Genomic DNA, 25,190 nt, shown 5'->3' on the forward strand with positions numbered 1-25,190 from the left:
TTGTGAAGCAACAAAAGAAAATCTAAAAGGTTTCCCATTTCAGGAGGAATTATGCTTTTACCTTCTATTTCCTCTAAACTTTATTTTATGTTCTCCAACTTTTGCCTGAAACTTCAATTTGTCAGACACTTTTGCATACTAGGGACTGAATGTCATTCACAATAATTCAGTAAGACAGCTCTTGGAAATTGGCTTAGATTGGCACATGCGCTAGAGCAGGAAAAATTCACAAACCTTGAAGAAGGAAAAGAAAGATAACTTGTGGAGCTGTACAATGTCCCTGAGGTCTACAGTGCTCCCATGATTGCTTTGCTAAATGGAGAATGTTTGGACTCTCCTACCTGTGGTTGAGCCTTCTGACGAAAGTTTTCTGAGCCCATTCATTATTTCAGTGACTTTCATACAAACAGAAAGAGTCAGTCTTGAACTCAACATGTTGGAACACTCAGCCTTCTTGTTCCCATGATTGTGCAAAGGAGCAAATAAGTGGCGTTGTGGGGATGCTGAGGTGGAGTCGTATCATAGAATTACATACAAGCTACATGTCTGTCTAGTACTGAGAAAGGCATTCAGCATGATAGAATTACAGTTTCTCTTCAGTGTAGCTGCAATCTCCTAGGCTGCAGTGCTCAGTATCAGAGCAGGCATTAGTTTGTATTAAAAACGGGTACAACATGGGAAAAAAATCACTATGCTCTTTAAAGTCCTCTGAAATTTTATGGTAAAACCTATTATTTGTGTCTTTGTAGTGCTTCGGTTTTCCACTATGCTTCTAAGCAAAACCATTTTTGTTTTTGAAATTGTATTTTATGCTTCTGAATTTCTTCCTTATCGTGTTACCTTGTGTGTGGGTCTTACCTTACAATCCCTGTCAAGCAGAAGTCTGTTGGAATAAATTAGGCAGAGTTCTATTGAATTTGATGGCTGACTTGACAGGTCACTGAAGCTTGTTTATAAACTTCAAACCTTATTGTTTATTTTAAACAAAACTGTGTTTTGTTTGACAGGTATCCTATAAGAAGGATGTGCAAGATACTCATAGGTACACTGAAGTGCTGAACAGACCAGATGTAAAGAAGGCAACTGAGATAACAAAGATAATAAGTGATGTATGTTCTCCTTTTATTCTCTTTATATTTTTTAGACATGTAATTTTTAAATCACAATTTTGATCAGATTTTTTTAGAATGCTGCTGAAATTCTCAAATGTCTTGAACAGAAAACCTGCACCCCCAAATCTGCTAGGGAGGTTTGATTAAAAGAAATCCAAACATAACCAAAACAAACCAGTCTTGCCTGGTAGGGCTAGAAAGTTATGGGTTTCTCCTTTTTAGATGTTGACAGTGTGATCTTTGCAATTATTGGTAATTGATGTAAACACAACGTGAAAATTGCTAAATTTGGTTTTGTTTCAGGTTTATTTATGATAACCATTCTCAAGTCATATGCTTGGATGCTATACTGCACTTCAGAAGACATATCAAACCTTTTTTACCTTGGTATGAGAGAAGCTGGCATCCCAGGGCTCCCCTTCCTTTTCTCATCTCAGCCGGCAGTGACAGGAAAATGTAATTCCCTGCTGTCCTTCCAAGAGCTGTGCAGACGCTGCTTCTTTCATGGGGGTTCTCCTCCCTGAACTCCCCTCTCTAATTCTTTGCCCTCCCACTGTGACCTCGGCTAATGGACAGGTGAAGGAGGAGTTTGAGAAGCAGCAGTGTGTGATGCAGTTTAGTATTTTATTGTAGGCAAGTCAAACAATATATATAGTGAAAGCCCTGAGTCAAGATTTTAAGTAACTGATAATTAAATGTGAGACTGATTAGACACATTTGGAGAGACAGATTTAAGAGATCTCAAATTCACCTTTTAATATTCAGGATTTTTTCAAAACCAAGAACTTCTACTAACTGTTATGCTCAACATGGAGATTTACTAATTGCTGTTCAAGCGCTCTTAGAATTAAGAGTGGCTTTGGGACTTTGATTTCTCCCCGTCTGTTGTTATGACGTGTTCTTGCTGATTCACAGTGCCTGAGTAATGCAAGAAGCCTATTTTAGGCAGTGGGTAATTTCGTGTGTGGTATTGCAAAGCACCTATTGTTGATTCATCTGTGCTCTTTTCTAATGCATTGTGGGGGAAAAAATTGCAGCGATTTGCATGGGAGGCAGTTCAGCTGGAGAGATCACATAACATTAACCTTGCGGGACTAATTCCGCACTGTGACACCAGTGCAGTCTCACTGACATCAGCAAGACCGCAGTGGTAAAACTGAGAGTGGAATTTGACCTTCCAATTCAAAAAATTTGCCCCTCAGACTAGTTATATTTCAAGACTACTTTCAGCTGCTGCAAATAATCTTGTGTTAACTGTCACAAGAAATGCTGAGCCACTGTAACTCATTCTGCCTTGATCGGGAGGACAATATTTTTCTGGTTTAAGCTATGCATTTGTTTAAAGTTGAATTTTGTGAATGCCTTACATTGTGTTTTACAATGAAGAAATATTATATTGTTAAGGAGCTGAACCCTGAGAAGGCTTTACTACGTGCTGATTAGAAGAGTAGTGTCAATGCAGACCATTAAGTGAGACTTTTTCTACTAGCTTTAATGCTTTAATTTCTCTAGAAAAAACAAATCCAAACAATTTATTAGTGATTCATATCCCCCCTTTATTTTTTTTTAAAGGCTAAGTACAAGAAAGGAAGGGGAGAGCTGAATAAGGAGCCTGCTGTACTTGGAAGACCAGATTTTGAACATGCTAAAGGAGTTTCAAAACTTTTAAGCCAAGTAAGTTTCTCCATCATTTTACAATGATTTCGTCCAAATGCCTCATTCCTAGTAATGCAAAGAAATATGTAGATTTTTCAATGATTATCTCTAATGGACTTGAAGATTATGTTCTCAAACTTTTCATATAGTATTGCAATGACTGGTAAATTTAGGATTCTTAGGAAACCAAATACACATTTTGAAGCAAAAATACAATGAACTTTGACTACAACTTGTCTCTTGTGGAGATGGTGTATATTTATAAAGATTATCTTGGATTTCTAAAATATTAACTGTATGGAATGTAGAGGCAAATTTTGCTCCTTATTCAGTTTGAGTGGAACCTTACCCTTACCCACTGAAGTAACTGAGGTCTTTCTTGTAGCTGCTTGCTAATATGAGTAATGGGATCTGAATTTGGCCTGACATGTAAACCACCCACCTTCTTCCCCCTGAAACAGAACCTTTATGTACTACTGTTATATATTAACCTCAAAAAAAAAAACCCCCAAAACTTTAGTCCTTAACTAAAAAGAAATCTGAAATAGAAATATTTCCTCTTACTCTTAGTAGTTTTCTACTCATAAGATGTACACATAAGACTCTACTACAGATCATCCTGATGTTTTGAGAACAGATTTTTCACTGCTGACCTGTTTTTGTTTTTTTTTTTCCTTCCCCCCCCCCCTTTTGTCTTTAACAGTGCCTTGCATAATCCTTGCTAGTAATCCTGTCCAGCTACCCTTGGAGCTTTTGTAAACCCAGGAACAAATTCTGCCCTCCTGTAAGAGGAGGATAGTGCCCTTTGATTGGAGAAAGCTGTGTCAGCCTTCCCAGACCCAAAAACCCCCTGAAGTGTAAATAGTGTGTATACTAGGACAGACTCAACATCAGTGATATGTAACAAATTTGTGTGATTTGGCTAGATACTAAATGTCTTCCCTAGAACTAGCATGAAATGAGAATAATCTGTCATAGAGGACAAGCTGCAAAACAGTGCAGTGTCTGCAGGAGGTGGAGTTCCTTTTGCTGTTATCCTTAGATACCTGCTGCATGATTTCCTGTTTCACACCATTGTAAACTTGGAAGCATTACACAAAGAGAAAAAGAAGGAAATAAATGTTTTTTATTGCTTTGTTGGCGATGTGTTCAGAATCAAAATGAGTTTGTCTTTTTCAAATAGATTTCTGTCTTCTATTTTATCATGGATCATTTCAATGGAGCTGTCGTAGGTTAGCAACCACTACAGGAGCATTTTTCTGCTGATGGGCAAGTCTGCTAAGAGATTATTTTGTGTTTAGCATTGTGCAGGCTTGGCAGTCAGCCTGTACTTTGTAGAAAGGGACAGTGTGATGCTGCTCAGACCTGGGTGTCACTTACAGGAAAGGGGACTGTCTGTCATTTAGCAAACACCTTCAGTGGTTTTTAAAAGGGTCCATATCTAAATTTAGTGTGTAATGTCCTTTATATCTACTCAATGGCTGCCTACACACTCCTTTCCTTGCAGCCTATGTCAGAATCTAGTGAGCTTGCAGCTGCCTGTTGTTGCCAATGAGACTAAACCATAACCCTTCCCAATGGCCCTCTCCATCTTTCCAAGCCTGGTACCCATGAGATTGTGGCCAACAGTCACAACAAGTGAGAAATACAAGCTGGATCGTGGGGTCCTGCAGGCTGATGCTGAGCCAGCTACACGGAAGGCTTCATCAATGTGCTTTTTATCTCATTTTTATTAGATGTGTTTTTTATCTTGGACAATGCACACTGCATCTGCAAATGCTTTGTAATAGAGCCTCTTCGCTGCCAGGAACTGGGGTAGCAGCAGTTCTAGTTGAGATCCTTCTGCAAAAGGCAGCATTTACTGTGCAGTTTTAACTTCTTCAGAGAGTCCCAATACTGCAGAAAGTGTGATGGGAAGGGAGGAGAAGTTGACAAAATGTATCTTGCATTTGGTTTATTTGTAAAGAAAATTCCTACTAAACCTTGGTGGTCTGAGCTCTGCAGTCACTGGCCCTGGATCCAAGTTTTGGGATCCTTTCTTGTTGTGTCCTCTTCTCAGTCTCCACTGCTGTGGCTGCTTGCAGTGTATGTGATGGGGATTTTGCTTTTAGAAAAGGAGGCAGTGCCTCAGCCTGACACTCTGCCTGCAGCAGCATGGAGTGTGCAAATACTGGGCAGCTCTCAGCAGCGGGGAGGTGCACTCAGCAATTCCTCCACCTCCTCTGAAGGGAAGGCAGTGGCCATGAGTGGTCTAATGTCCTTATGTATTATTTGAATCATTGTAACACTTAGACACACTAATCATAGATCAAGAGCACAGAAAAATGAAGATGACCCCTGTGTCCAAAGAGCAGGGTGGTGGGGCAGGATGAGGAATGCACCTGTGCTGGAGGAGAGGAAGAGACTTAAATGTGGGTCAGTCGTGTCAGTCCTCTTCATGCAAGGATCATGAAACAGGCTTGTAACACTTATAAGATTTAAAAAATAGTAAAGTTAATGATATCTTTATTGTCTCCAGACTGTCTAGCTTTTAGAGTTTCCATTTGTTTCTCAGAAAATGGGAAGACTATAAAGTTTTTGCATTGAAAGTTGATAATCTCCCTTAATTGCATGAATCTATAAGCTGCGACATGCAGAGAAATATTAGTTATTTGACCCTCACAGTAAATTTGCAAAGTTGACAATTCTGGTGGATGTAATGGGAAGAGAAGATTATAACATGTTTTAATGTGGTGCATATGGGTAGGTAATTTAGGGAGTATAGAGAACAGGAGCAAGAAGGGGTCAGGCAGTGTGGGTGTAACGAAGGGAGAAAGCAATCAAGACAAGCAGGAAAGCAAACAAAACGAAGAAAATAGTGTTAATGTTTGACTGGCACTCAAGGCTCTACAGAAATCACTGTTTTCTCTCTCTCTCCTGTCTTTCCTTTTTTGTTTTTTATTTAACAAAGCTTTTGACAACAACCGCAGCAAAAATAATAGCTCCCAGAACTAGTATATTTACCCACAGCACGTGGTAACCCTTTTCTGTTGATTTTAAATGAAAATTAAAACAGAAACTGTGTTAGCCCTTGAGAACACATGAAGCCTGTCAATTTGCCGAGTGTGCATTGTATAATTTGGGCTATTTTTTCTATTTTTTTAAATTAAAACAAGCTCTTGTTCATGCCATCTTTATGTCTTTTAATGCCTTTTATTCGCTTTTTCAAAGAGCTGCTGATATGAAGTATTCCTCTTATGGTGTTCAAGAATTGGTTTTAGGATGAATAATTTTGGATATTCATATTTGTTGCTGAATCTGATGCTTATTGTTTTAGGGATAAAACTGTTAAGAGGTAGAATGTTTTTCAAAATGCTCCTCCTCTGAGATTTTCAGTAACAATCTGAAGAGCCTAGGATTTTCTAAATCTTTCTTTGCTTTAAACTCTGCTAGTGCTTTTAGCAATGAATGTTTAAATTTTGCTCTTTGTTTGTGCTACATTTCCTTCAATATATATGTGCTCCGACAGATTTTTTCCTTTTTTTAAGATGTTTTCATGTGGTCATGAGGAAATGCTTTAGCTGCAAGTGTCTGCTTCATCCTGGGATCCCAGTGGTTGAATGATTCAATTTTTGTAGTTTCTTTGTAAATCTGAACAGTGGGTGATGTCATCCACTTCTGAAACTGAACACTCCCTGTGTGAACAGCTTTGAACTACAGATTTGATTTAGGAATGTTGCTGCTAAGCTTCAAAAGACACTTCTCTGTCCAGCTGCAATTCTGACTTTTATAGGTTTTGTGCAAGGCTGATGAGAAGTTTGTTTATCCAGGCCTTATTTAATTCCAGTTTGGTTTTTCAGGGATGTTGTTGTGTTAAAAGTCTGCAGAGTCTGCTCTTTCTTAAGCAGTCTTTAGAGAGCAACCTCCACGCATTTCTTTTAAATTAACCCCCACTATATAATCTCTAAAAAAATAAACAAACTTAAGACTTTAATAAAGATGGTAAATAAGTAACCATCTTTTAAGCTCTCAATAAAGTAAAGCTCTTGGTTAATGATGAAATTTGTAGGTAAGTGTCCACTAATAACTGTCAATTCTACTCCCACTTGTTTGCTCTTCCACCATATTATAGTTTAGCTAAGATCTCCCCCCTTCAGATGGTTTAGAAATCATATGAGGCATTTTTCTTTCTTGTTTTTATTCAGAACCCTTTCTTTCAGGCATATTTCCCCTTTTTAAACTTCCCCCTGTTCAAAAGAAGGATGAATACTATGTGCTTTCCTTCACTGTGAGTCATCCATGGGCTTACTCTTCCTTCTTCACCCTCTTCCACCCCACACTTCCTTTCAAAAGGGAAAAAGAAGCAGGAAAATGATAAAAGAGAAAGTGTATGTCTGTGTAGCTTTCAATGCAACAAATCCCCTATGACAGATCAGTTAAATGACTGCTGGGAGTGCTCTGGAGATACTGCCAGGGTTGGCTGATATTACTGCGCGCATTCTTTGCCCCAGAGCATCCCGTGCGATGGGGAGGGGAGCAAAGGTAATGAGCCGAGCAGCCAGAGGAGGCAGCAGGGCCCGGAGCTGTGAATAGCCCTACTGCAACCAGAACATTTACAGTCACACTGATTGGGGGACTCCTTAAATTTGGGACTCTCCTGCACATCGGGATCAGGACACAGGGCCCTGTGAAGACTGGGTTCACTGGTCCTGCATCTGTCCTTCAGTGGTAGCAATGTGATCTGAAGTGACACTGAAGAGGATTTGATTGAAATGTATTGCTAAAAAAATTTTCAGATGATGGCATGAAATGGCTGCAGCCGGAAGATGGCGAGCCAGTTGTGAGGAGAGGTCCTTTTGGCATCAACGCTTTCCCATTAACAAGAAGTTCAAGTACCATGTTGTGCATTCAGTCTGTGTGTACCCTCTGTGGCCATTTGTTGGCCTGGGAGAAGGGAGCATGCTGTAGCTGGATATTTAAAGTCTTATGCTTGGTGTTGTTGTGATGTGGGTAAAGGAGTAAAAGACACTTTTGCTCACCCTGGTGACTTGATATCTGGCTTTTTGAATGACATATTACGGCACTGCCTGATTTTCATTAGAAGGCAAGTTTTGGATACACCTTTTAAGAGAGAAAAGCCCTCTGATTTATTCCTTCAGTGCTCGTACAGAGCATGGATTCGCCTTTGTATTCAGATATATGCTTTTGCACTTGATCCAATGCCAAGGCAAATATCAAACAATATAAAGCAGATGAATCTACCAGAAGGCAGTGCATACTCTCTTCTACTGTTGGTGTGAAAGATTATGAAGTTCATCATGTGTTCAGATAAAGTTTCTCTTTAAAGTTAACAATGTTTTAGAATTTCCTTGCTTAGAAAAATTAACCTAAGTGCTGGAATTCATAATGTAGGGCTTAAACATACACAGCTAGTTTGTTTGTGTGGCTTAGTTTTGGTTTCTTATCCTGATTAATGAAATAGTGGGCATTGTGGATAAAGATATGAGGTTGTGTAAGCTAAATCATGTTGAGGGTCTTTTGAGGCAAGGAAGAACTGAAAAGGAAAAAAGCCCTCTTCCCACAATTAAAGCTGAGAAAAAAAATTGAAGATTGTTTGAGGTGGCTTAACCACTTTATCAGACATTCATGTGGGAATAGAGAAAAAAGGAGTAGGGAAAAATCCGTGTATTTATTTAGTGCAGAGCGTGGTAAATTATAATGGATGTTGCATAGGCTCAGATATCAGGTGTCTGCCTAACATTCATGAAAGCAGCATAATTCAGACTGAACTTTATTCTCCTCCATTATGCCCAGCTGTTGGAAAGAAGCAGACATGTGTGCAGAGTCTCCAGATGTTTGATGATCACAGACAAAGGGAGCAAAGGAGGGAGATCTACTATTTGTTCAGTTTCATATTTTCAGATTCTGAATTCAGTTTTTCAGCATTTTTTATGGAATTTTTTGATGTATTTCAATGGTACTTTTGGTGCCATTGTCTCCATATTTATGTATTGCATATTTCCTCTTACATGTGTTGTCATTCCCCCTTTTTCTTTTGAATGAGAAGAAAAGATGGTGAAAGTGATGGCAGGCAGTAATTTAATTATGCTTTCTAGCACTCTAATGAGGTGGGCATTGTCCCCAAGAAAGGACTGTATTACAGAGAGGTTCCTCAGTGTCCTGTGGGAAATTTCTGGCAGAATTAAAAATAGAACTGGTGGTTCTGATGGCAGTCTGGCATAGTGTGAGTGACATGTGGACCTCGTGGCAGGAAGTTTGATTCTGACTTCCCACTTTCAAGTGGTTGAAAAATTTACAAGTGATTTGTTTTACAAATTTTGCAATTTATTCATCTTAATTTTTTTTTATTAAAACCACAATTTCGATGTTAATTATGAATTGAATGATTCTCAGTGAATAGATTATTATTGCTAGTCAAACAGTTCTATTTTATTTGATTGCTCATGTGAGTCAGTCATATGGTTTTGTTTCTGTTTTCTTTTTATAAATCCTTCAGCACCAGTAATCACATATGACAATCTTAAAATTATAATAAAATTCAGATACATAAAATTTAATTTGAAACCAGCACAAGTCTGTCACAGGTGTGGGTAAACTGAACTTCTTTAAACTTTGTTAAAAGATTTATAAATAAAGCAATTGCATTGAATAAGCTGCTTTGTCTTCTGATTTCTCTATGCCTTTTTTAAGTGCTACATGTTAATATTAGACATGTTTGTTCTGGTGAAAGGTGAAATACAAAGAGAAGTTCAGTAAGGAAATGAAGAGTCACCAGTACAATCCTCTTGACAGTGCTTCCTTCAAGCAAGCGCAGATTGCATCTACCTTGGCAAGTGATGTAAGTTAATTGGCTTTGTATTTTACATGCATTTACATCCTGAATATCCTAACATGTTCACAAGTAAAATGTCTTTCTTCATCTTATCAGTTACTCTGAGCTTCAGTCTCTGCCATCCAGTGTGTAGCAGGTACAGCATATTATCCATTTCTTCCTCTGCTTCTGACAGAGGGCCTGCAGAGTTTTTCATGACCATTTTAGATGAGATTCAGGTAGCTTAATTTTGTCTGTCAAAAAGGTATGACTGCTTACTCTGAGCTAATTGCCTTGTACTTGGTCCATTTTTATTGAGGAAAGAAATAAACAGGTCTAGATGTCAACTCTTCTCACCTGTTGGAGGTGCCTGCCTTTAGAGGAGCAAAGTACTGGCAGCTCTCCAATGATTATAGAAGGTTACACGAGCAGTTCATATTTGGATGTCTGTCTTTTAGACTTCATTCTCCTGGTTGATCTTCTCAATGGTATTACAAAATACAGCAGTCAGTAGGTTCAGCAGTGGGTGTCTGCTGCTGGAGCCAGAGTGGAGAAAACATCTATATCGAGTGATAATGCTCTTGGGATGATATATTTAAAAGTGTGTCTAATGCTAGAAATGTGAGCTCTTCTTTGAGGCTGTGATCCCAGATAGCCAAAAGACAAGCCTTCATTCTGTAGTCCAGCATTTCTAAAGTGTGGGGCACCATGCAATGGCAACAGGAAAGACTGGCTCTGGGAAGGGTACAGAAGACTATATAATTATTTCCAAAATCTAAATGTGTAGTAAAAAATTAGTTGAAGCAGTTATTATTATAAGAAACGGGCAAATTGAAGTGAAGAACACAATACATATGTGGGGATGACTAAAGGTATTAGTTTAAAAGATTTGTCATCCAAAACAGGTAAGGTAGCTAGTTTTCTTCCTGTAAAGTTGGGCATCCAGCTTGCAGAAGAATGGAAAATCCTACTGTAGGCTGATAGGAAGTTACTTTCTGCTGCTTCATTAAGTGATTATCTTTTGCCTTAGGTCACCATATTGCTTATATTTGTTGAAAGAAATCTGTATTAGATAAAATATCCAGGAACACTTCCCTTTAACTGCTGCATATCAAATTTTTAAATTGGACAGTTAGTGCAATTCCTGAAGCCGGGAGAAAAGAATAAGAATTAAAGGTGTTTAAAATTAATAGACCCAAAGTATTGAGGAAGATACTCTTGATTTAAGTGGAGGGTGGGAGGGGAGGGGAGAGGAAAAAAGAAGAAAATTAATTCTAGCCTGAAAAGTCATAAAAAGTGTGATTTTATTTTAAGTATCCTTTTCGGGAGGAAAAGTTTGAGTAGTTCCTAAGTACATACTTAGCAGAATGAATCCTACACTGTTCTTTCGTTCTCTTTGAAATAATAGTAGATGACCACCATCTAGTGGCTGGGAGAGATTGTTCAGGCAAGCACTTAATGTTTTCTCTTTCTGGACTGTCACACTGTAATACAGAGCTGTGAATTATTTTATTAATCTTTTGCATAACCTGAATTCTCTTTCTAGGTGAATTACAAGAAAGATTTGGAAAGCCTACACGATCCAGCGTCTGATCTACCAAACCTGCTGTATTTAAACCATGCTTTAAATATCAGCAAAACACAAAGTGATGTAAGTTGCCTTTTTAAGAATGACCTGAAAAATGAATCTGGTAAGGAATGTACTATGTATAGTCACTGTAGGAAACACATTTGTGGTACTTGCTTCATGGTCTCATATGGAGTAGGCAATAGTGTTGTAACCATAGTAGATGAGAGGTGTAGGGAAGAAAAATGGGTTTTTAGGAGGACATATTTTAGTTATTAGAACAAATAATATATACTTTGGAAGAATCACACAGACTTCTGATATTGAGTGTTTCTTCTCATGTGTCTGAAACATTGTCTGTTTTTTTCTTTGATCTAGGACCTAAAATACTTCTTTCCTTGCAAATCTCATTTTGTCTAAGATCTTGCTTTTACCTGCAAGTCTCTGTACAGAAGTGACCATTATGCTAGTTTAATATTTGGACTTTTTTTATGAAGATCCTCTCAAGTGTAACTTACCTTTGAGCTTCTCTGGCTAAACTTTTTTCCTCTCCTGTGTGAGTCTTCCTACACTGGGTCAGATAATAGGCACATGCTCCATTCTGCCATGTGGTGAGACATGCCTGATGGGGCTGGTGGTTTGATATATGATCATGGTGGGGGTTGAAGTAGGAAGGAAGAGCTAGGAAACCCCTGGCTCCTGTGCCATGATGGAGGTTCTTTCCCACCCCAAGAGCACCCATGCTGCATGTGTGGTGCCTTTATGCTGGTTAGCTGCATTTGTCATCTTTACTGCAGAAATCACGGCAGGCCTGCAGTGGAGAGGCATGAGTGGGTGGTGTTGGGAAGGAAGGTTGCTCTATGGTTGGCAGGAGTGAGTGTTTCATAGACAATTAACTCTAATGAATAGGAGCATGCTGGGTCATCTTTTGAGTCAGTGCCTGCTTATGTTTAAAATAATCAAAATAATCCATCTATACTTGATTTTTGTGTTGCTTTTTGGAGAATTAAAGCTTGCTTTTTGTCTGTCTCACTCTGTGAAGCTAACACTGACTATCCCCTTTCGTGTGAGTAATAAATGAGTTGGTGTCTTTCTCTTCCTGCATTCTTCATGTTTGTTTTGGCCCCAAACTAGTTTCCTTTGAGTGTAAGGTAAGATTGGCAGTCTTTTTGCTGATTAAATGAACACCCTCAGAATGAACTTCATCAGTTTGTCATCTTATCTCTAAGGAGGTAGAAACCTGGACTTTCCCTTAAGGCAGGTCATGTCTTGCAAAATACATTTCTTTCTTTTTTCCTGGGGGGGTTGATTCATAATGTCCATGTGCTTGTCTGAGGACTCTGTAAGTACTAAGTCTCTGATTTTTGCGTTGTCCAGGTCCTGGTGGGTATTTTTACTTGCTACAAGCAGGAAGAGAAATACTTTGCCAATCCCTAAGCTCTCCACTAAATATTTGTCTTTTAGAGAATCCTATTTTCATACTTCTTCTCAGATTTGACCTCCCCATGTAATCATTTTTATTTAAACATGGTTTACTCTTCTGCCTTTCTCCCTGCTTTTTCAGTACGTTTCATCTGTTCTCCTTGTTTCTCCACAGCTCACACCAAATCTGTCTTGTAATCTGCCACCATTCTACAAAACAGTTTTCCTGACTTCCATGTGTTAACTGATTTCCAAACACTGGTCTTATGGTCTGGTTTTTTTTTCATTCTGAAACAGAGCTGCTTCTAATTGCCCAATTTTGCTGTTTCCCTGAAGTATACCTTTCTCTATTGAACTTTATGCTTCTCACTATCTCCTACATAACATAGCTACACCTGCACTGGTGTAACAGATTGAAACCTGTATGGTTAATTAAACTCATAAACTAATATGGTTGACTGAATGAATGGGTTTGCTGATTGATGTAGGGTGTACAAGGGTGTGCAACTTTATGAAGCACTTAAACTGGAATACCAGTGCAATATACCAGTTATACAAGTCAGCTTCCATGGGAATAAATTCCAACAGTTAAGAGGAAAGCTTGACAGGCATCTTTGGACTTAAGTAGACTGATTTTGTCAGGTCAAACTCATCCTGGTTTTATTATTTTGATGAGGAAAAAATGACAAGGCGGAATTCCCCCTTCATATGGTATTTCTTGGTTTCACTTGGGATGGAGGTAATTTTCTTCCTAGTAGCTGGTACAGTGATGTGTTTTGGATTTAGTGTGGAAACAATGTTGATAACACACTGATGGTTTAGTTGTTGCTGAGTCAAGAACTTTCCAGCTTCTCATGCAGCCCGGCCATTGAGGTGGCTTGGGGGTGCATGAAAAGTTGGGAGAGGACACAGCCAGGACAGCTGACCCAAACTGGCCCAAAGGGATTATCCACACCATATAGTGTCATTCTTAGTATATAGACTAGGGGGAAATAGGCCAGGGGATCCTTCTCAGGGACAGGCTGAGCATTGATAGGTTGGTCATGAGTGACTTTTTCATTTGCATCCCTTATTTTTTTCCTTGAGCTTTATTTCTTTCTCTTTTTGTTATTTTCCTTTTATTACTGGTGATAATAATAATAATAATAGTAATTTATTTTATTTAAATTATTTAACTGTTTATATCTCAAACCACAAGTTTTCTCACTTTTTGCCCTTCTGAGTCTCTCCCCCATCCCACTGGGGTGAAGTGTGTGAGCAGCTGTGTGGGGCTTAGTTGCTGGCTGTGGTTAAACCACGACAGGTATATATGTAATTCTGACATGAACTATGGAGACATAAAATTTAACACTTTGATATATGTAGAACAGCTAGTTTAATATTTTCACATTTAAAATCTGTTCGTATTGTAGAGACTTTGAGATACTAATGAAATACAGGCTAAAAAAAGGGGAAAGTAGATGTATTTCATTTTATGGAACAGGGTGAATAAATAGAACTTAAGGGACTGAATCTGGTGCTTGTAGTTGATCTGAATGTAGCAAAAAGTTATGAGTTTTACCTAATTTGATAGAATTTTTAAAAAATCTTGTTCCATTAGCTGAGGAATGGAGTAAAAGTATGAGGTCAGTATCTGTAGACAGACGTAATTTTCATTTGTTTCCACTACAGAAGTGGTTTTATTGTGTGACATTTATAATTCTTTCCACTAGGAGGCAAACCCAGATCATCTGTCATAGGTTAGCAAGCATAGTCCCGGAAGGAATGTCCTTGCTAAGGGGGGCTTACAGTTTCCTCTGGGACCTGATAGAACCTATCAGCTGGCCAGTTTGAATATGGACAATTCTTTAAGCCACTAAAAGTTGTGACCACCTCTGTGATGCACACTTAAGAATAGGCAAACTCCCCCCCAAGCTCTCTCTCGTTTCCGGCGCTGGCACAGGTGGCTGCGGGCCCCGTGTGGGGGCCAGCGGGCCCAGCCAGGCCCTGCTTGGGCCAGGCCGGGCCGGGCCACGGCCATCCTGGGTCGATGGACCTGTTCCAGCCGTGGAACCCCCCCCACTGCCTTGCCGTGGGCAGCCGGAGCGGCTCGGCTCCCCCCCCCCTCCACTTCGATAAGAAAAATTCAACATTCCAGCTGCAAAGCTGCAAGGCCGAGGTGAGATTAACCCTTTTACTGCTGTGAACAGCTGAAAACCTGAGGGAAGAGAGAGAGGAGATGCTTAAAGCTGAAATTCTGTTGTGAAGCTATGATATATCAGAGTATCCCGTTGTAATTTCATGAAGATATGGGGGGTGGAGTGTTCAACTCGTAAGCAAAAGCACCTGCGCTGAGATAGGCAGATGCTGACTCAGCTGTAATTTCATGAGAAGTTTGGACAGGGAGAGATGGACCAGATGAGGACTTTTGCTCCAAACGGGAAAGGAGAAAACCTCAGTCCCTAGAGATGCTCCCAGAGGTAGTCCTAAAGATGAAGATGATGAAGACCCTTTGCTCCCAGGGAAGGAGAAGGGCCTCTGTTTTTGTTTCTGAACGGCTCAACCTTAAAATTGTACCCCAAAAAACTTCAAGAGTGGACCCTCGAAAGCAGTTGCGGGAAAAGCTGCAAGTCGGGGGAAAGGACTCACACGCAGGCAGAGAGACTCCTCTTCCTAAATGGACTGAACAATATTTGGAAGTGGGCGGCTGTCTCGTTGTGATAATGTTTTCATAGCATGAGCAAGAAGAGACTTCTCTTTCTAAATGGACTAAACAAGGTTATTATGGAAGTGGTAAACAAACTGAACATCTTAAGGGTTGTCTTTTCACATTGTCAGTGGGAGAAGGGAGGAAGGTGGGGGGAGGAGGAGAGTTCTGAAGGTGGTATAATTTTTTTTCTTTTTTTCCCTCTTTTAGGTCTGTTAATAAACTGCTTTATATTCTTTCAAGTTTGGTGCCTGCTTTGCATTTCTCCTAATTCTTATCTCACAGCAGATAAACAGTAATGAGTATTTTGGACCAAACCACTACACTATCATATGTGTTCCTTCGCACTTCAAGTGTAAATAATGATGTTTATTTTCTATTGAACATAAACATTTGACTTTTAGATTAGCAAGACAAGCATTTTCTCTAGGAATGTACAAAAGTTATTTTTTTATCATATCCTTTTTTTTTAAAAAAAATTTCATCACAACATTTTAAATTCAAATTTGACAGAACTCCCCTGCTGGTAGGACTAAAATATAGTTTCTTCTGTTCTTTTTCTTTCATATTATTTTAAATAGTATTTAAGTTCCAAAATCTTCTGGATTTTGTCTGTGAAAACATTCTTGGAAATTTTTTGTTTCAGTATGATATAAGAAATCATTTAAGCAAAGCAAGTGTTTCTATCATTTCAGCCCAGACACTGCTGAAATTCATCTCAAAGAAAATGCAGTGCTTCAAAGTCAGGTATACAGAACCACAAACACACACATCTTGCAAAGAGAAAAATGCAGCATTTTAACAGTGCTTAATTCATGCACAAAACCACATGATAGATTGCAGTGATGTACAGTGCATATTCAATCAGAATATGCACTGTACACCCCATGAGGAAAGAGGAGAGTGTTTTTGCGGGACCCAAGCCTAATGCAGAGGCCTGACAGGGAAAGAGGAATTCAGACATCACTCTTTTTGAAGAGACATAGAAATTAAAATTACATTACTCATTATAAATGTAATATTTTGGTTTGTAGCTATTCGCTTTCCTTTAAGGCTGGTATAGACTATTCCATCATGCTCCACCACTGACTGATGGAAGTAAATAATGTGTTTGCCAGTCTTAATCAAAAGTGTGAATGAATGAGTTCAGAAGGCTTCTCCAGGTTTCCAAACAAAGTATATTTGCTTTTTGAGTTAGCATAAAGGCATAAATTGATGTCTTAACCCTGTGTCCTTCATTGTGATTTTGCTGCTAGCTCGGAGGTCACGGTCCCTGGTAACTGTGAGGGGAGTGTTGGTGCATGACTGAACCCTACCAAGGCAGTAGTTTTCCTTCCCTTCTCCCTCCCACAGGTACAAACAAAAGTACATTTGAGAATGGTGCTCCTGAGCCTGAAAAAAAGACCTGTGGGGTCTGGCTGTGAAACAGATTTTGTTGTTACAGTAAATGTGTTGTTTTATGGAAACAGAGCAGGGGATCCTATTAAAAAACTGCCAGCTCTTCAGACATAGGTCATTTGGCCAAACACATGCAATTAGTTTAACGATTGTGATTGATGCTCCTCATTCCTGCTGTCTTCAAAGTTCACAATTTCTAGGTCTGAATTTTGTAGGAAAGGAATAAATGACTCCAAAAAAATATTACCTTATCTAATGGTCCTATTTCTCCAACAGGTTAAGTTTGGGAGGAGTCTTCAAAGTCAAAACGTCTAAGGACTATGGCTAAGACAGGATTTGTTTCTTACCAAGGCAAACAATCATATATCAATATCATATTCTCTCAGCTGTTAACAGACTTTATTTTAATTTTCCTAGGTCAAGTACAAAGAAAATTATGAAAAATCTAAAGGCAGATCAATGCTGGAATTTGTGGATACACCAATGTATCAAGTTTCAAAGGAGGCTCAAAAGATGCAAAGTGAGGTAAGTAAAACTGTGTTTTTGAAGAAGTAAAATTTAAATCAACAGAGAGGTTAACAGACATCTTATACTCAGGTTAAGAAAATATACGAAGCAGAGAGTAAATTGATGATATGGTAGAATTATACTGAGTAGTTATCTCTGCTATTCTGTAGCTCAGTTCTTCCTGTGAATTTTCTTTTTTCTCAAAACGCCATGGGTGCTAACAGACAGAGATTGTATATCTCATAATTTAATTGAGAAGAAGCTCAAGTGGTCATCTGGATCAGAGATTAATAATTTTTAAAAATTTTCCCTTGAATTCCATCTTTAGGGAGGGATGATTCTCATGTGGGAGCAAGTGAAACCACAAAACCCAGTCCAACCCCATGATTTAACTGAAACGTGCTGTCCAGCCTGGGAAACTCATCAAGGAGGAAGGACTGTTCCCAGGCTCCAGAACAGCACTGGCTGTCCTATATCAGCCCACGTTTTTCTAACTTTTCTAAAAAAAAGACTTCAAATGGTGGAGATTTTGTGACCTCCCAGACAATCTAGTCCAGCGCTTTACCATCCATCCTGGGCGAGATGGATGCACCTGTGTCCCCATGCTGTAGTTTGATTCCATTAGTTTTGCTGTGTCATGGAAAACAGATGATCTCAGCCTCTTGGTAAAAACTTTAATGAGTTTCAAGCCATTACCTTGTGTGCCATTTGTCTTCTCTTTTCTCTACCAAGCAAACTGTTTCTTTCATAGATCAGGTTCAACATTCTCTTTGGACATACTCTATGCATATTTTTGTCTAGATCGTGTCTGTTTGTATAAATAATCTCGATAATGAAATGCATAATGAAGTTGCTTATTAGTGTGAAATCTAATTTATGGCAGGGCTCATTTCTGGGTCTATTTACAATGTCTTTTCTGAAATATGCTTGGAATTGCATATATATGTACCACTAATTGTTGGTTTTGCTACAACAGAAAATGTATCGCAAAGATTTTGAAGAAGGGATCAAGGGAAGACCCTCACTGGATTTAGACAAGACCCCGGAGTTCTTGCATATAAAAGAAGTCACTAATCTTCTGAAAGAGGTACAGGATTTTTATTCTTTTTTCTGTTGTTAAGGTGTAAATGAGTAATAAGCAAGATCACTACAAGCTGCTGAGTGCTAAATAATTTAAAATTTTCTTGGTAGCTAAATACAAGTCACTTCATGAGTAAAAATTGCTTCACATCATTTTGGATTCTGAATAGTACTGTAGTAGGGCAATTATAAAGCTTAGCACACCTGAACCAGAATATCAGTTTTCTTTTCAGATAGATAAAGGGGTGGAAGGAAAGATTTCCATTGGTGTCCAGATGGCAGTTTTTCCCTTGGAGTAATTATTTCACGTTTAAGGTAGCCTGTTGGGGTTATATGGATGCCTTGAACTGCATGGAGTCACTTATAACTAACTTAATTTAAAAAATTATCTATCATACATGTTATGGATAAAAATAAAGAAGACCAAAATTCCTTAATATACCTGGGATATTACATAAGTGCTTTAAGTCCATTTTGTTAGAAGGCACAGGTTTTCTGTATGCCCACTGTTTCTTTAAGATCTGTGAAATATTCTTCAGTTGTATGTGTCACTACAAATGAAATAGTTTTTTTCTGTAACTGAGAATCCTTCTACCTTTAGTATTTTTATATTGTTATTTAAAACTGGTTTCATGTTAGGTTTTGAGTATTGTTTGGCTCTGTGGATTATGGTTACTATTTGACCAAATTTAGAAGAGCTAGAACTGCTAGAAGAGAAGAGCAGAGCTGCTAGATATCTTGTCTTTGAATCTGGGAGCCAGCAATACCTTGTTTGTTCTTAGGGTATTAAGCATTGATTTTTTTTTTTTTTTTTTTTTGTCCAAAACAAGTAAAGCATGTTAGAATTAAAACCCCTTGAACTTTGTTCCTTTCTTTATTCTTTATACAGCTTATTCCAGTCTTTGCTAGATCTCATATGGTTAAAGAAAATAATTTCTTTTAAGATATTTCTTTATTATTCATCCTCTAATAAATTATTCTGGTAAGCTTGAGTGTCAGGTAGGCAAATATCAAGCTTGGTCTGTTTTGTGCAGTGGCATTCTGTGGTCCATCTCATATATGCCTTCTTGCTAGGGAAAAATGCAAATCATGCTGTCATTTATTTCAGTTAGTCTTTCTGCTTGCTGAATGCCCAAAGAACCGGGTACTGTATGCATAGTTGTAACATGTGCTCTACATGTTCATCTCTGAAATTTTGATGTAGCTCCTCTCCTTAGTGCATTAAGATAGAGAACTAATTCTGACCTCCTCAAGTTTTATGCCTCCTCATTTAGGGAGTAAACCATGCCTATAAGTCAAAGGGGAAGAAGATGAGAAAATGGAAATGGTATTTCCATTAATGCATAACTGCCCGAACTTCCTATGATTTTATATCCCTATTCAAGGAACATATTCCAAACCCGAAGATTACCTAGGTCAAATCAATTATTATCTTTCATGATTCAGAAAAATTATGCATTTGTTCATAGTCAAGGATGTAGCTCAGTGTTTTACCATAAAAGTTCATAATAAACTTTGAATAGATACTGCGTGAAACAACAAGAAAGATGTGGAATTACTTAAAAATGAATTAGCTGTTCAATTACATTTTTTTTTTAACCCAAATGTCAGCTGTGTTCCAGCTTGTTCTGTTCTCCCACCATAGAGAATTTTGCAAATACTTCACATTTTGTAACAATACAAACTTTCTTCTCTGGACCACATTCACAACTCCTTCAGAAGAGATGGCTGAATTAAATAGTTTTGAGTTAAATAGTTCTAAACTAGAAGAAATGGTTTCCTGCTTGGTGTAGGACATGTTTCTGATGATCAAGAGAAACTTCTTTAAAAATATCTGGTTCTCTTTTATTTAAATAAAGAGCTTATAAAGAGATAAAGGTGCTCACTGCTGCGCATGAAATTTAATATGTAATTAGGAGTATTAATTCATGCCTATGTAAATACTTCTGATAAATATTTTGTGCAATGTTCTTCTAATTTCATTGCTTAAAAAAGCCTAACCCTCATCTGGAGATGGGAAGAATAATTAAAAATCCTTACAAAACTTAAAGATCTTGAACTTCAATAGGTTTACAACAGCTCTCTAGGAGCTGGGAAGAGCAAAAAGAACCGAATGTCTGCGAGCAGGTTCTAGTGTGCTTTGAATTTTATACTGAACATTTGAGTACTCTAGAGACTGCAGTTGCTGAATGTTGATAGGTCATATCAGTTCAGTGTCTAGGAGGCACAGGAGTGATATGGTAGGAATATTGCTTCTACATTTTAATTTATCAAGAGGTTTTTTTAACAGGTCCTAGTATGGTGTTTAGGGAATCCATCCTGATTGGGATACCATTAATGGAATAGAGGTAAAAACTGCAGCACAGCAAATACTGGGCTGCAGAAAGAAAATGCTACTGCAGTTAAAATGTCTGTCCAGAGAGAGTCAAGGCCCCTAAACAGTGTGCTGGTGCTGTATAGGGCACAGCTGGTTTTCCAGAGCACAACAAAATAGATGATGACATTAAAATCTTTTCACTTTTTCAACATTGTTCTGTTTGATTTCACAATTTCCAATTCTATTTTAAGTCTGAAATCTGTACTTCAGCTAATTCATATTTGATAGAAATTTCAAAGAGACTCTTTAGATGTTTAATAAGTGGCATTTCTTTTCAAGATCTTACACAAAGTAAGAAGTGGTGAAATCTCTCTCTCTTTTTTTTTTTTTTTTTTTTTTTTTTTGTAATCCTTAGAAAGAGTACCGAAAAGATTTGGAAGAAGGGATGAAGGGAAAAGGAATGACAGTGTTTGAAGATACACCAGATTTGATTAGAGTGAAAAATGCAGCTCAGATACTAAATGAGGTATGTTATGCTAGTCAAGGTTATTAATATCACAGAAGGTTCACTTTATGTTAAACTCAAAAGATTGCTTTTTTTTTTCCTTTTTCTTTTTTACATAATCTACAAGGAAGTATGTAAGTATTGAAACTAAGGCTATTTCTGTTTTGCTTGAAAAATATAGTAAAGCTCTGTATAAAAAACAACTTAGGACAAATAATTCAGATTTTTGGGCAATTAGAAAGTCAGTGGAGATTGTTAGTGGGGTCAATAGACCCAGCATTTAGAGCTGTGCTCTGCTGGCCACAGAGGCTTCCTCAGCACATGAGTTCGGGTGGACTTCCAGAGATCCAAGGCTGTCTCTGGGAAGAAACAGCGGGGCTGGAGGGTGTAGGGAGGGAAGAGGGAAGGCAAAGCTCCTGCTGCACGTTACGCATTTGGGGAATAATTTCAGAATTTTACATATATATATATATTATATTGTTCTATTTTATATTAATTTTGTATTTCTTTATTATATATTATATATATGTTTATTTGCTTGCACACACACACACACACACACATATATCCATAAAAAACAGAGGGAATGCCATGGATAGGGCCAATCTGACCACTGTAAAGAAGTAAGGGAATATATAACTGTAACTCCCAGGATTATCTTTTCCTGGGTGTTTTACCCAACATGAAGCTCAGAGGAAACATCTGTCATCCCACCTTTAGCAGACAGGAATTGAGGCATGGTGTATTCCTACAGGTTAATTTACAATTCTTGCAAAAAAATGTGGTTTGTGAAGTAGAGAGTTGTTTTATCACATTTATTTCCATATCAGAGTGAGACAGATGAAAGACTGAAAATCTTTTTTCTCTACTTCTTGTAAGTTATCAGACCATTGTATCGAATAGAAACATATTTTCCTCATTTTTTCTAATTAATGTACAACCTAAAAATAATTTACAAACAAGAATAGTAAGGGGCATTTTAAAATTATATGTATTTACTTTGAAAAAAAGTTTTCCACAGGCGGAGATGAATTAGAACAGAAAAAAGGATGATTACTACCAAAGTAGTAGAAATAGCAGTGGCTGAGAATATTTTTCTACAAAAAAAAGTACAACTATTGTATACAATATTTCCATATTACTTTTTAATATAATTAGCTGATGAACAAGGAACATATCCTTGCTTGGATAAGCTGAAGATGAAATATTAATTTTGTTTTCAGGTTATTGCTTATTTATAATTTATGTTGTGAGGAAAAAGCAGCAATCACGGATGAGGACTGCCACTTGCCTAATGGCTATGGTTCAGGAAAGACCTATTAAATGAATAAATTACAACTTCTTGATCTGGAAGTTCACTGGAAGCAATTCTGTATGGTATTAAATTTCTAACATGTAGTCTTGTCATAAATAAAATATTTTCTTAAAAGTGAGATGTGTTTCAATTAGGCTGGCACCAAGTACCAACTTACTACACCATGTTCTGCAGAGCTAAACTTCCTCTTTACTTTAGAGGGTAATTGTAGCAAGCTGCATGGGCTGATTTCCTCTCACCCTCTGCTACATTAAAAATTAGTTCTCAGTGGTTTGTACATTCAGTGAATATCTTCTAAAAGTTTTCCTCCTGTAGTTTGTTATGTGTTTTTCCTGACAACAGCTTACCAAGAGTCTTGAAAATTGTGACTCTTGAGAGTTTTGATTGACTCTAAATCCTAAATTTCAATGTCTTGTGGAAAAAAATCTCTGGATGCTGTGAATATAATGTATAAATTCTATCTTCACAGAGGCAATACAAGAAAGACTTGGAAACTGAAATTAAAGGGAAGGGCATGGAAGTTGGTCCAGATACACCGGAGATAAGACGAGCCAAGAAAGCTTCTGAAATTGCAAGCATGGTCAGTCCCATTCCTGGGACAAGCTTTCCATATGACAGAATGCAACAAATTATTGTGACTGAGAATTCCAGGTGGTGACCAATCTAGGCAGTACTGAAAACACAGATTTCTCCAAATAGCTAATTGAGCTGCAAAGAGTTGGACGTTGCATAATCAGTGTAAGGGGGGAAAGTTAAGCTTCCCAGAACTTAGACCTTCCTATCACCTTCTGCAGGTTGTGCTTGTTCCTCATGAGCCATGTCTGGCCAAGGGTGTCTTTGGTCACTGTGGGCCCTGCTGCTTTTAGGTCTAAATAGCTCCTTACTTAGGGCCAAATGATAGAGTTAGAGAGATGCTAAAGCATTATGACATCAGTCTTGCAAAGCACAGCAGAGGGAGAAATTCTCATCTACGTGTCTGACTGTGGCTGCCAAAACTGCCGAGACAGGTAGATGTGAAAGGCTACATCAGATTTGAAGTGAGCAGTCTGTTAAAAGGGTTTTTTAACCCATCAGCAACTACAGCTATCTCATGGATAGATTCTACAAAACTAGTTCTCTTGAATCATTCGTTATTTGGTGGTTTATGAGTGCTGGTCAGTGAAATCGTACAGATTAAATTTGATAATTTGGCTGTCAGCCGTGAGTATTTCCAATGCTATTATTTTCAGAAAGAATACAAGAAAGACTTGGAGAATGAAATTAAAGGAAAGGGAATGGAAGTGGGTACGGATACCCTTGATATACAGCGAGCCAAAAAAGCTTCTGAAATTGTCAGCCAGGTGAGTACAGAATTAATTGCTTTAAGATTACTTTGAAAGTAAAACACAATGAGATGTTAAAAATATAAAATCTTCTTGAACGTTCTTAAGCTAAACAAAGCAAGCAGTGCACAATAAAAATATTAAATTAAAGAAATGGAAGAATTTATTTTTATAGTCTGACCAGTACTATCAGAATAGCTTTGAAGACAGCATGTACAGAGAGTTGCAGTATTAGTTATGGTTTTTATTTCCCCTTTATTTTTTCTTCAGAAAGAATATAAAAAGGATCTGGAGACTGAAATTAGAGGAAAAGGGATGCAAGTTGGTCCATATACTCCAGAAATTCAACGGGCCAAAAGGGCGTCAGAAATAGCAAGCCAGGTAGACATAGTCAAAAGTTGAATGTTTTAATTCTCTGTAACAATGAGTGCTTGACATACATTGCTCAAAATACTACTTCTCTAGCTCTGCAGAGGCTTTCATACCTATACTAGATTAATTTACATGCAGTAAAATGTCTTAACTGCCTGATTCTTATTTGTATTTAGGCCTGTTACACCATGTAAATTGAATTTCATTATTTACATCTATTAGGCAGTTCTTTACGCATTACCTAATTACCTAATGTTACATTACATATATTCTGACAGTGAGGAGAAAATATATATGAGGATATATTATGTATATGTATATGAGATCTATTTTAGTGTGGGGGACAGACAATGATAACAGTATGGTGGAGAAGAGAGGTTTAAGTAAATACTTGACAGACTGGATGAGGAGGCTCACTAGCAATAAGCATCTTTTGTGCAATTTTGTGCGGTTTGGAGCCCAAAAAGCATAGCCATTTAAAAATTATTTTTTCAGAAAATGTACAAAGATGAAGCGGAGAAGATGCTCTGTTACTATTCTTCTGTCCCAGACACTCCTGAGATGGAAAGGATAAGAAGTACTCAGAAAAACATCAGTTCAGTGAGTAACAGTGCTTCTCTCTTTGCTTGTAACTTTTCAGATATTTTTTAGTTTAAATAGGGTCTCTTGTGCCACAGCATAAAATAGGGAACTTATGAGTAAAAGTCCTTTGAACCATTTGCATAATTTTCCTGGCAAAAGCTGTATCACTCATTTCTTTCAGTAAAAAAAATACCCAGCTTTTCTAGGTGTGGCACTGTTATTTTGAATTTCTAAACCACTTATATCACCTTGCCAAACCACGGTTATTTTTAAATGAAGATTTTTTTCTTTTTCCATCAAGCCCCAGGAAGTACTTTATTTAAAAGGGAAAAACCCAAAAACCTAAGGCTTCTTACTGTACATATAAGATTTTTCATCTGTTTTCTATCATATGTTCTGAGCATCAAGATTGGGGTATAAAATTAGAACAGATCAGATTTCATAAATATATATATATAATGATTTTGTATTACACTGGGTTTATTTTTAAATTTTCTGCTAGACTTAAGTTTCAGTTTATCCCTAAATATAAATTATG

The 25,190-nt window shown here is 37.7% G+C and overlaps 1 protein-coding gene across 11 annotated transcripts in view; it reads left to right on the forward strand.

The window, feature by feature from the left end:
* NEBL (nebulette) overlaps positions 1-25,190 on the forward strand; it is a 260,639-nt gene that overhangs the window by 189,354 nt on the left and 46,095 nt on the right. For 8 of the 11 annotated variants that reach the window (XM_048295431.1, XM_048295441.1, XM_048295425.1 and 5 more), the window contains 11 exons: positions 1,008-1,109; positions 2,685-2,786; positions 9,499-9,606; positions 11,126-11,230; positions 17,070-17,177; positions 18,136-18,246; positions 20,972-21,082; positions 22,846-22,956; positions 23,606-23,716; positions 23,969-24,079; positions 24,566-24,670. The exons of 2 other annotated variants lie outside the window; for them this stretch is intronic. In XM_048295431.1, coding sequence (XP_048151388.1) covers positions 1,008-1,109; positions 2,685-2,786; positions 9,499-9,606; positions 11,126-11,230; positions 17,070-17,177; positions 18,136-18,246; positions 20,972-21,082; positions 22,846-22,956; positions 23,606-23,716; positions 23,969-24,079; positions 24,566-24,670 — 1,185 coding nt within the window. The remainder of the gene's footprint in view (positions 1-1,007; positions 1,110-2,684; positions 2,787-9,498; positions 9,607-11,125; positions 11,231-17,069; positions 17,178-18,135; positions 18,247-20,971; positions 21,083-22,845; positions 22,957-23,605; positions 23,717-23,968; positions 24,080-24,565; positions 24,671-25,190) is intronic. One more of the 11 variants, XM_048295451.1, reaches the window with a different exon arrangement.

The sequence above is a fragment of the Corvus hawaiiensis genome, chromosome 1 (genome assembly GCF_020740725.1).
Source record: "Corvus hawaiiensis isolate bCorHaw1 chromosome 1, bCorHaw1.pri.cur, whole genome shotgun sequence".
Classification (NCBI taxonomy): domain Eukaryota; kingdom Metazoa; phylum Chordata; class Aves; order Passeriformes; family Corvidae; genus Corvus; species Corvus hawaiiensis.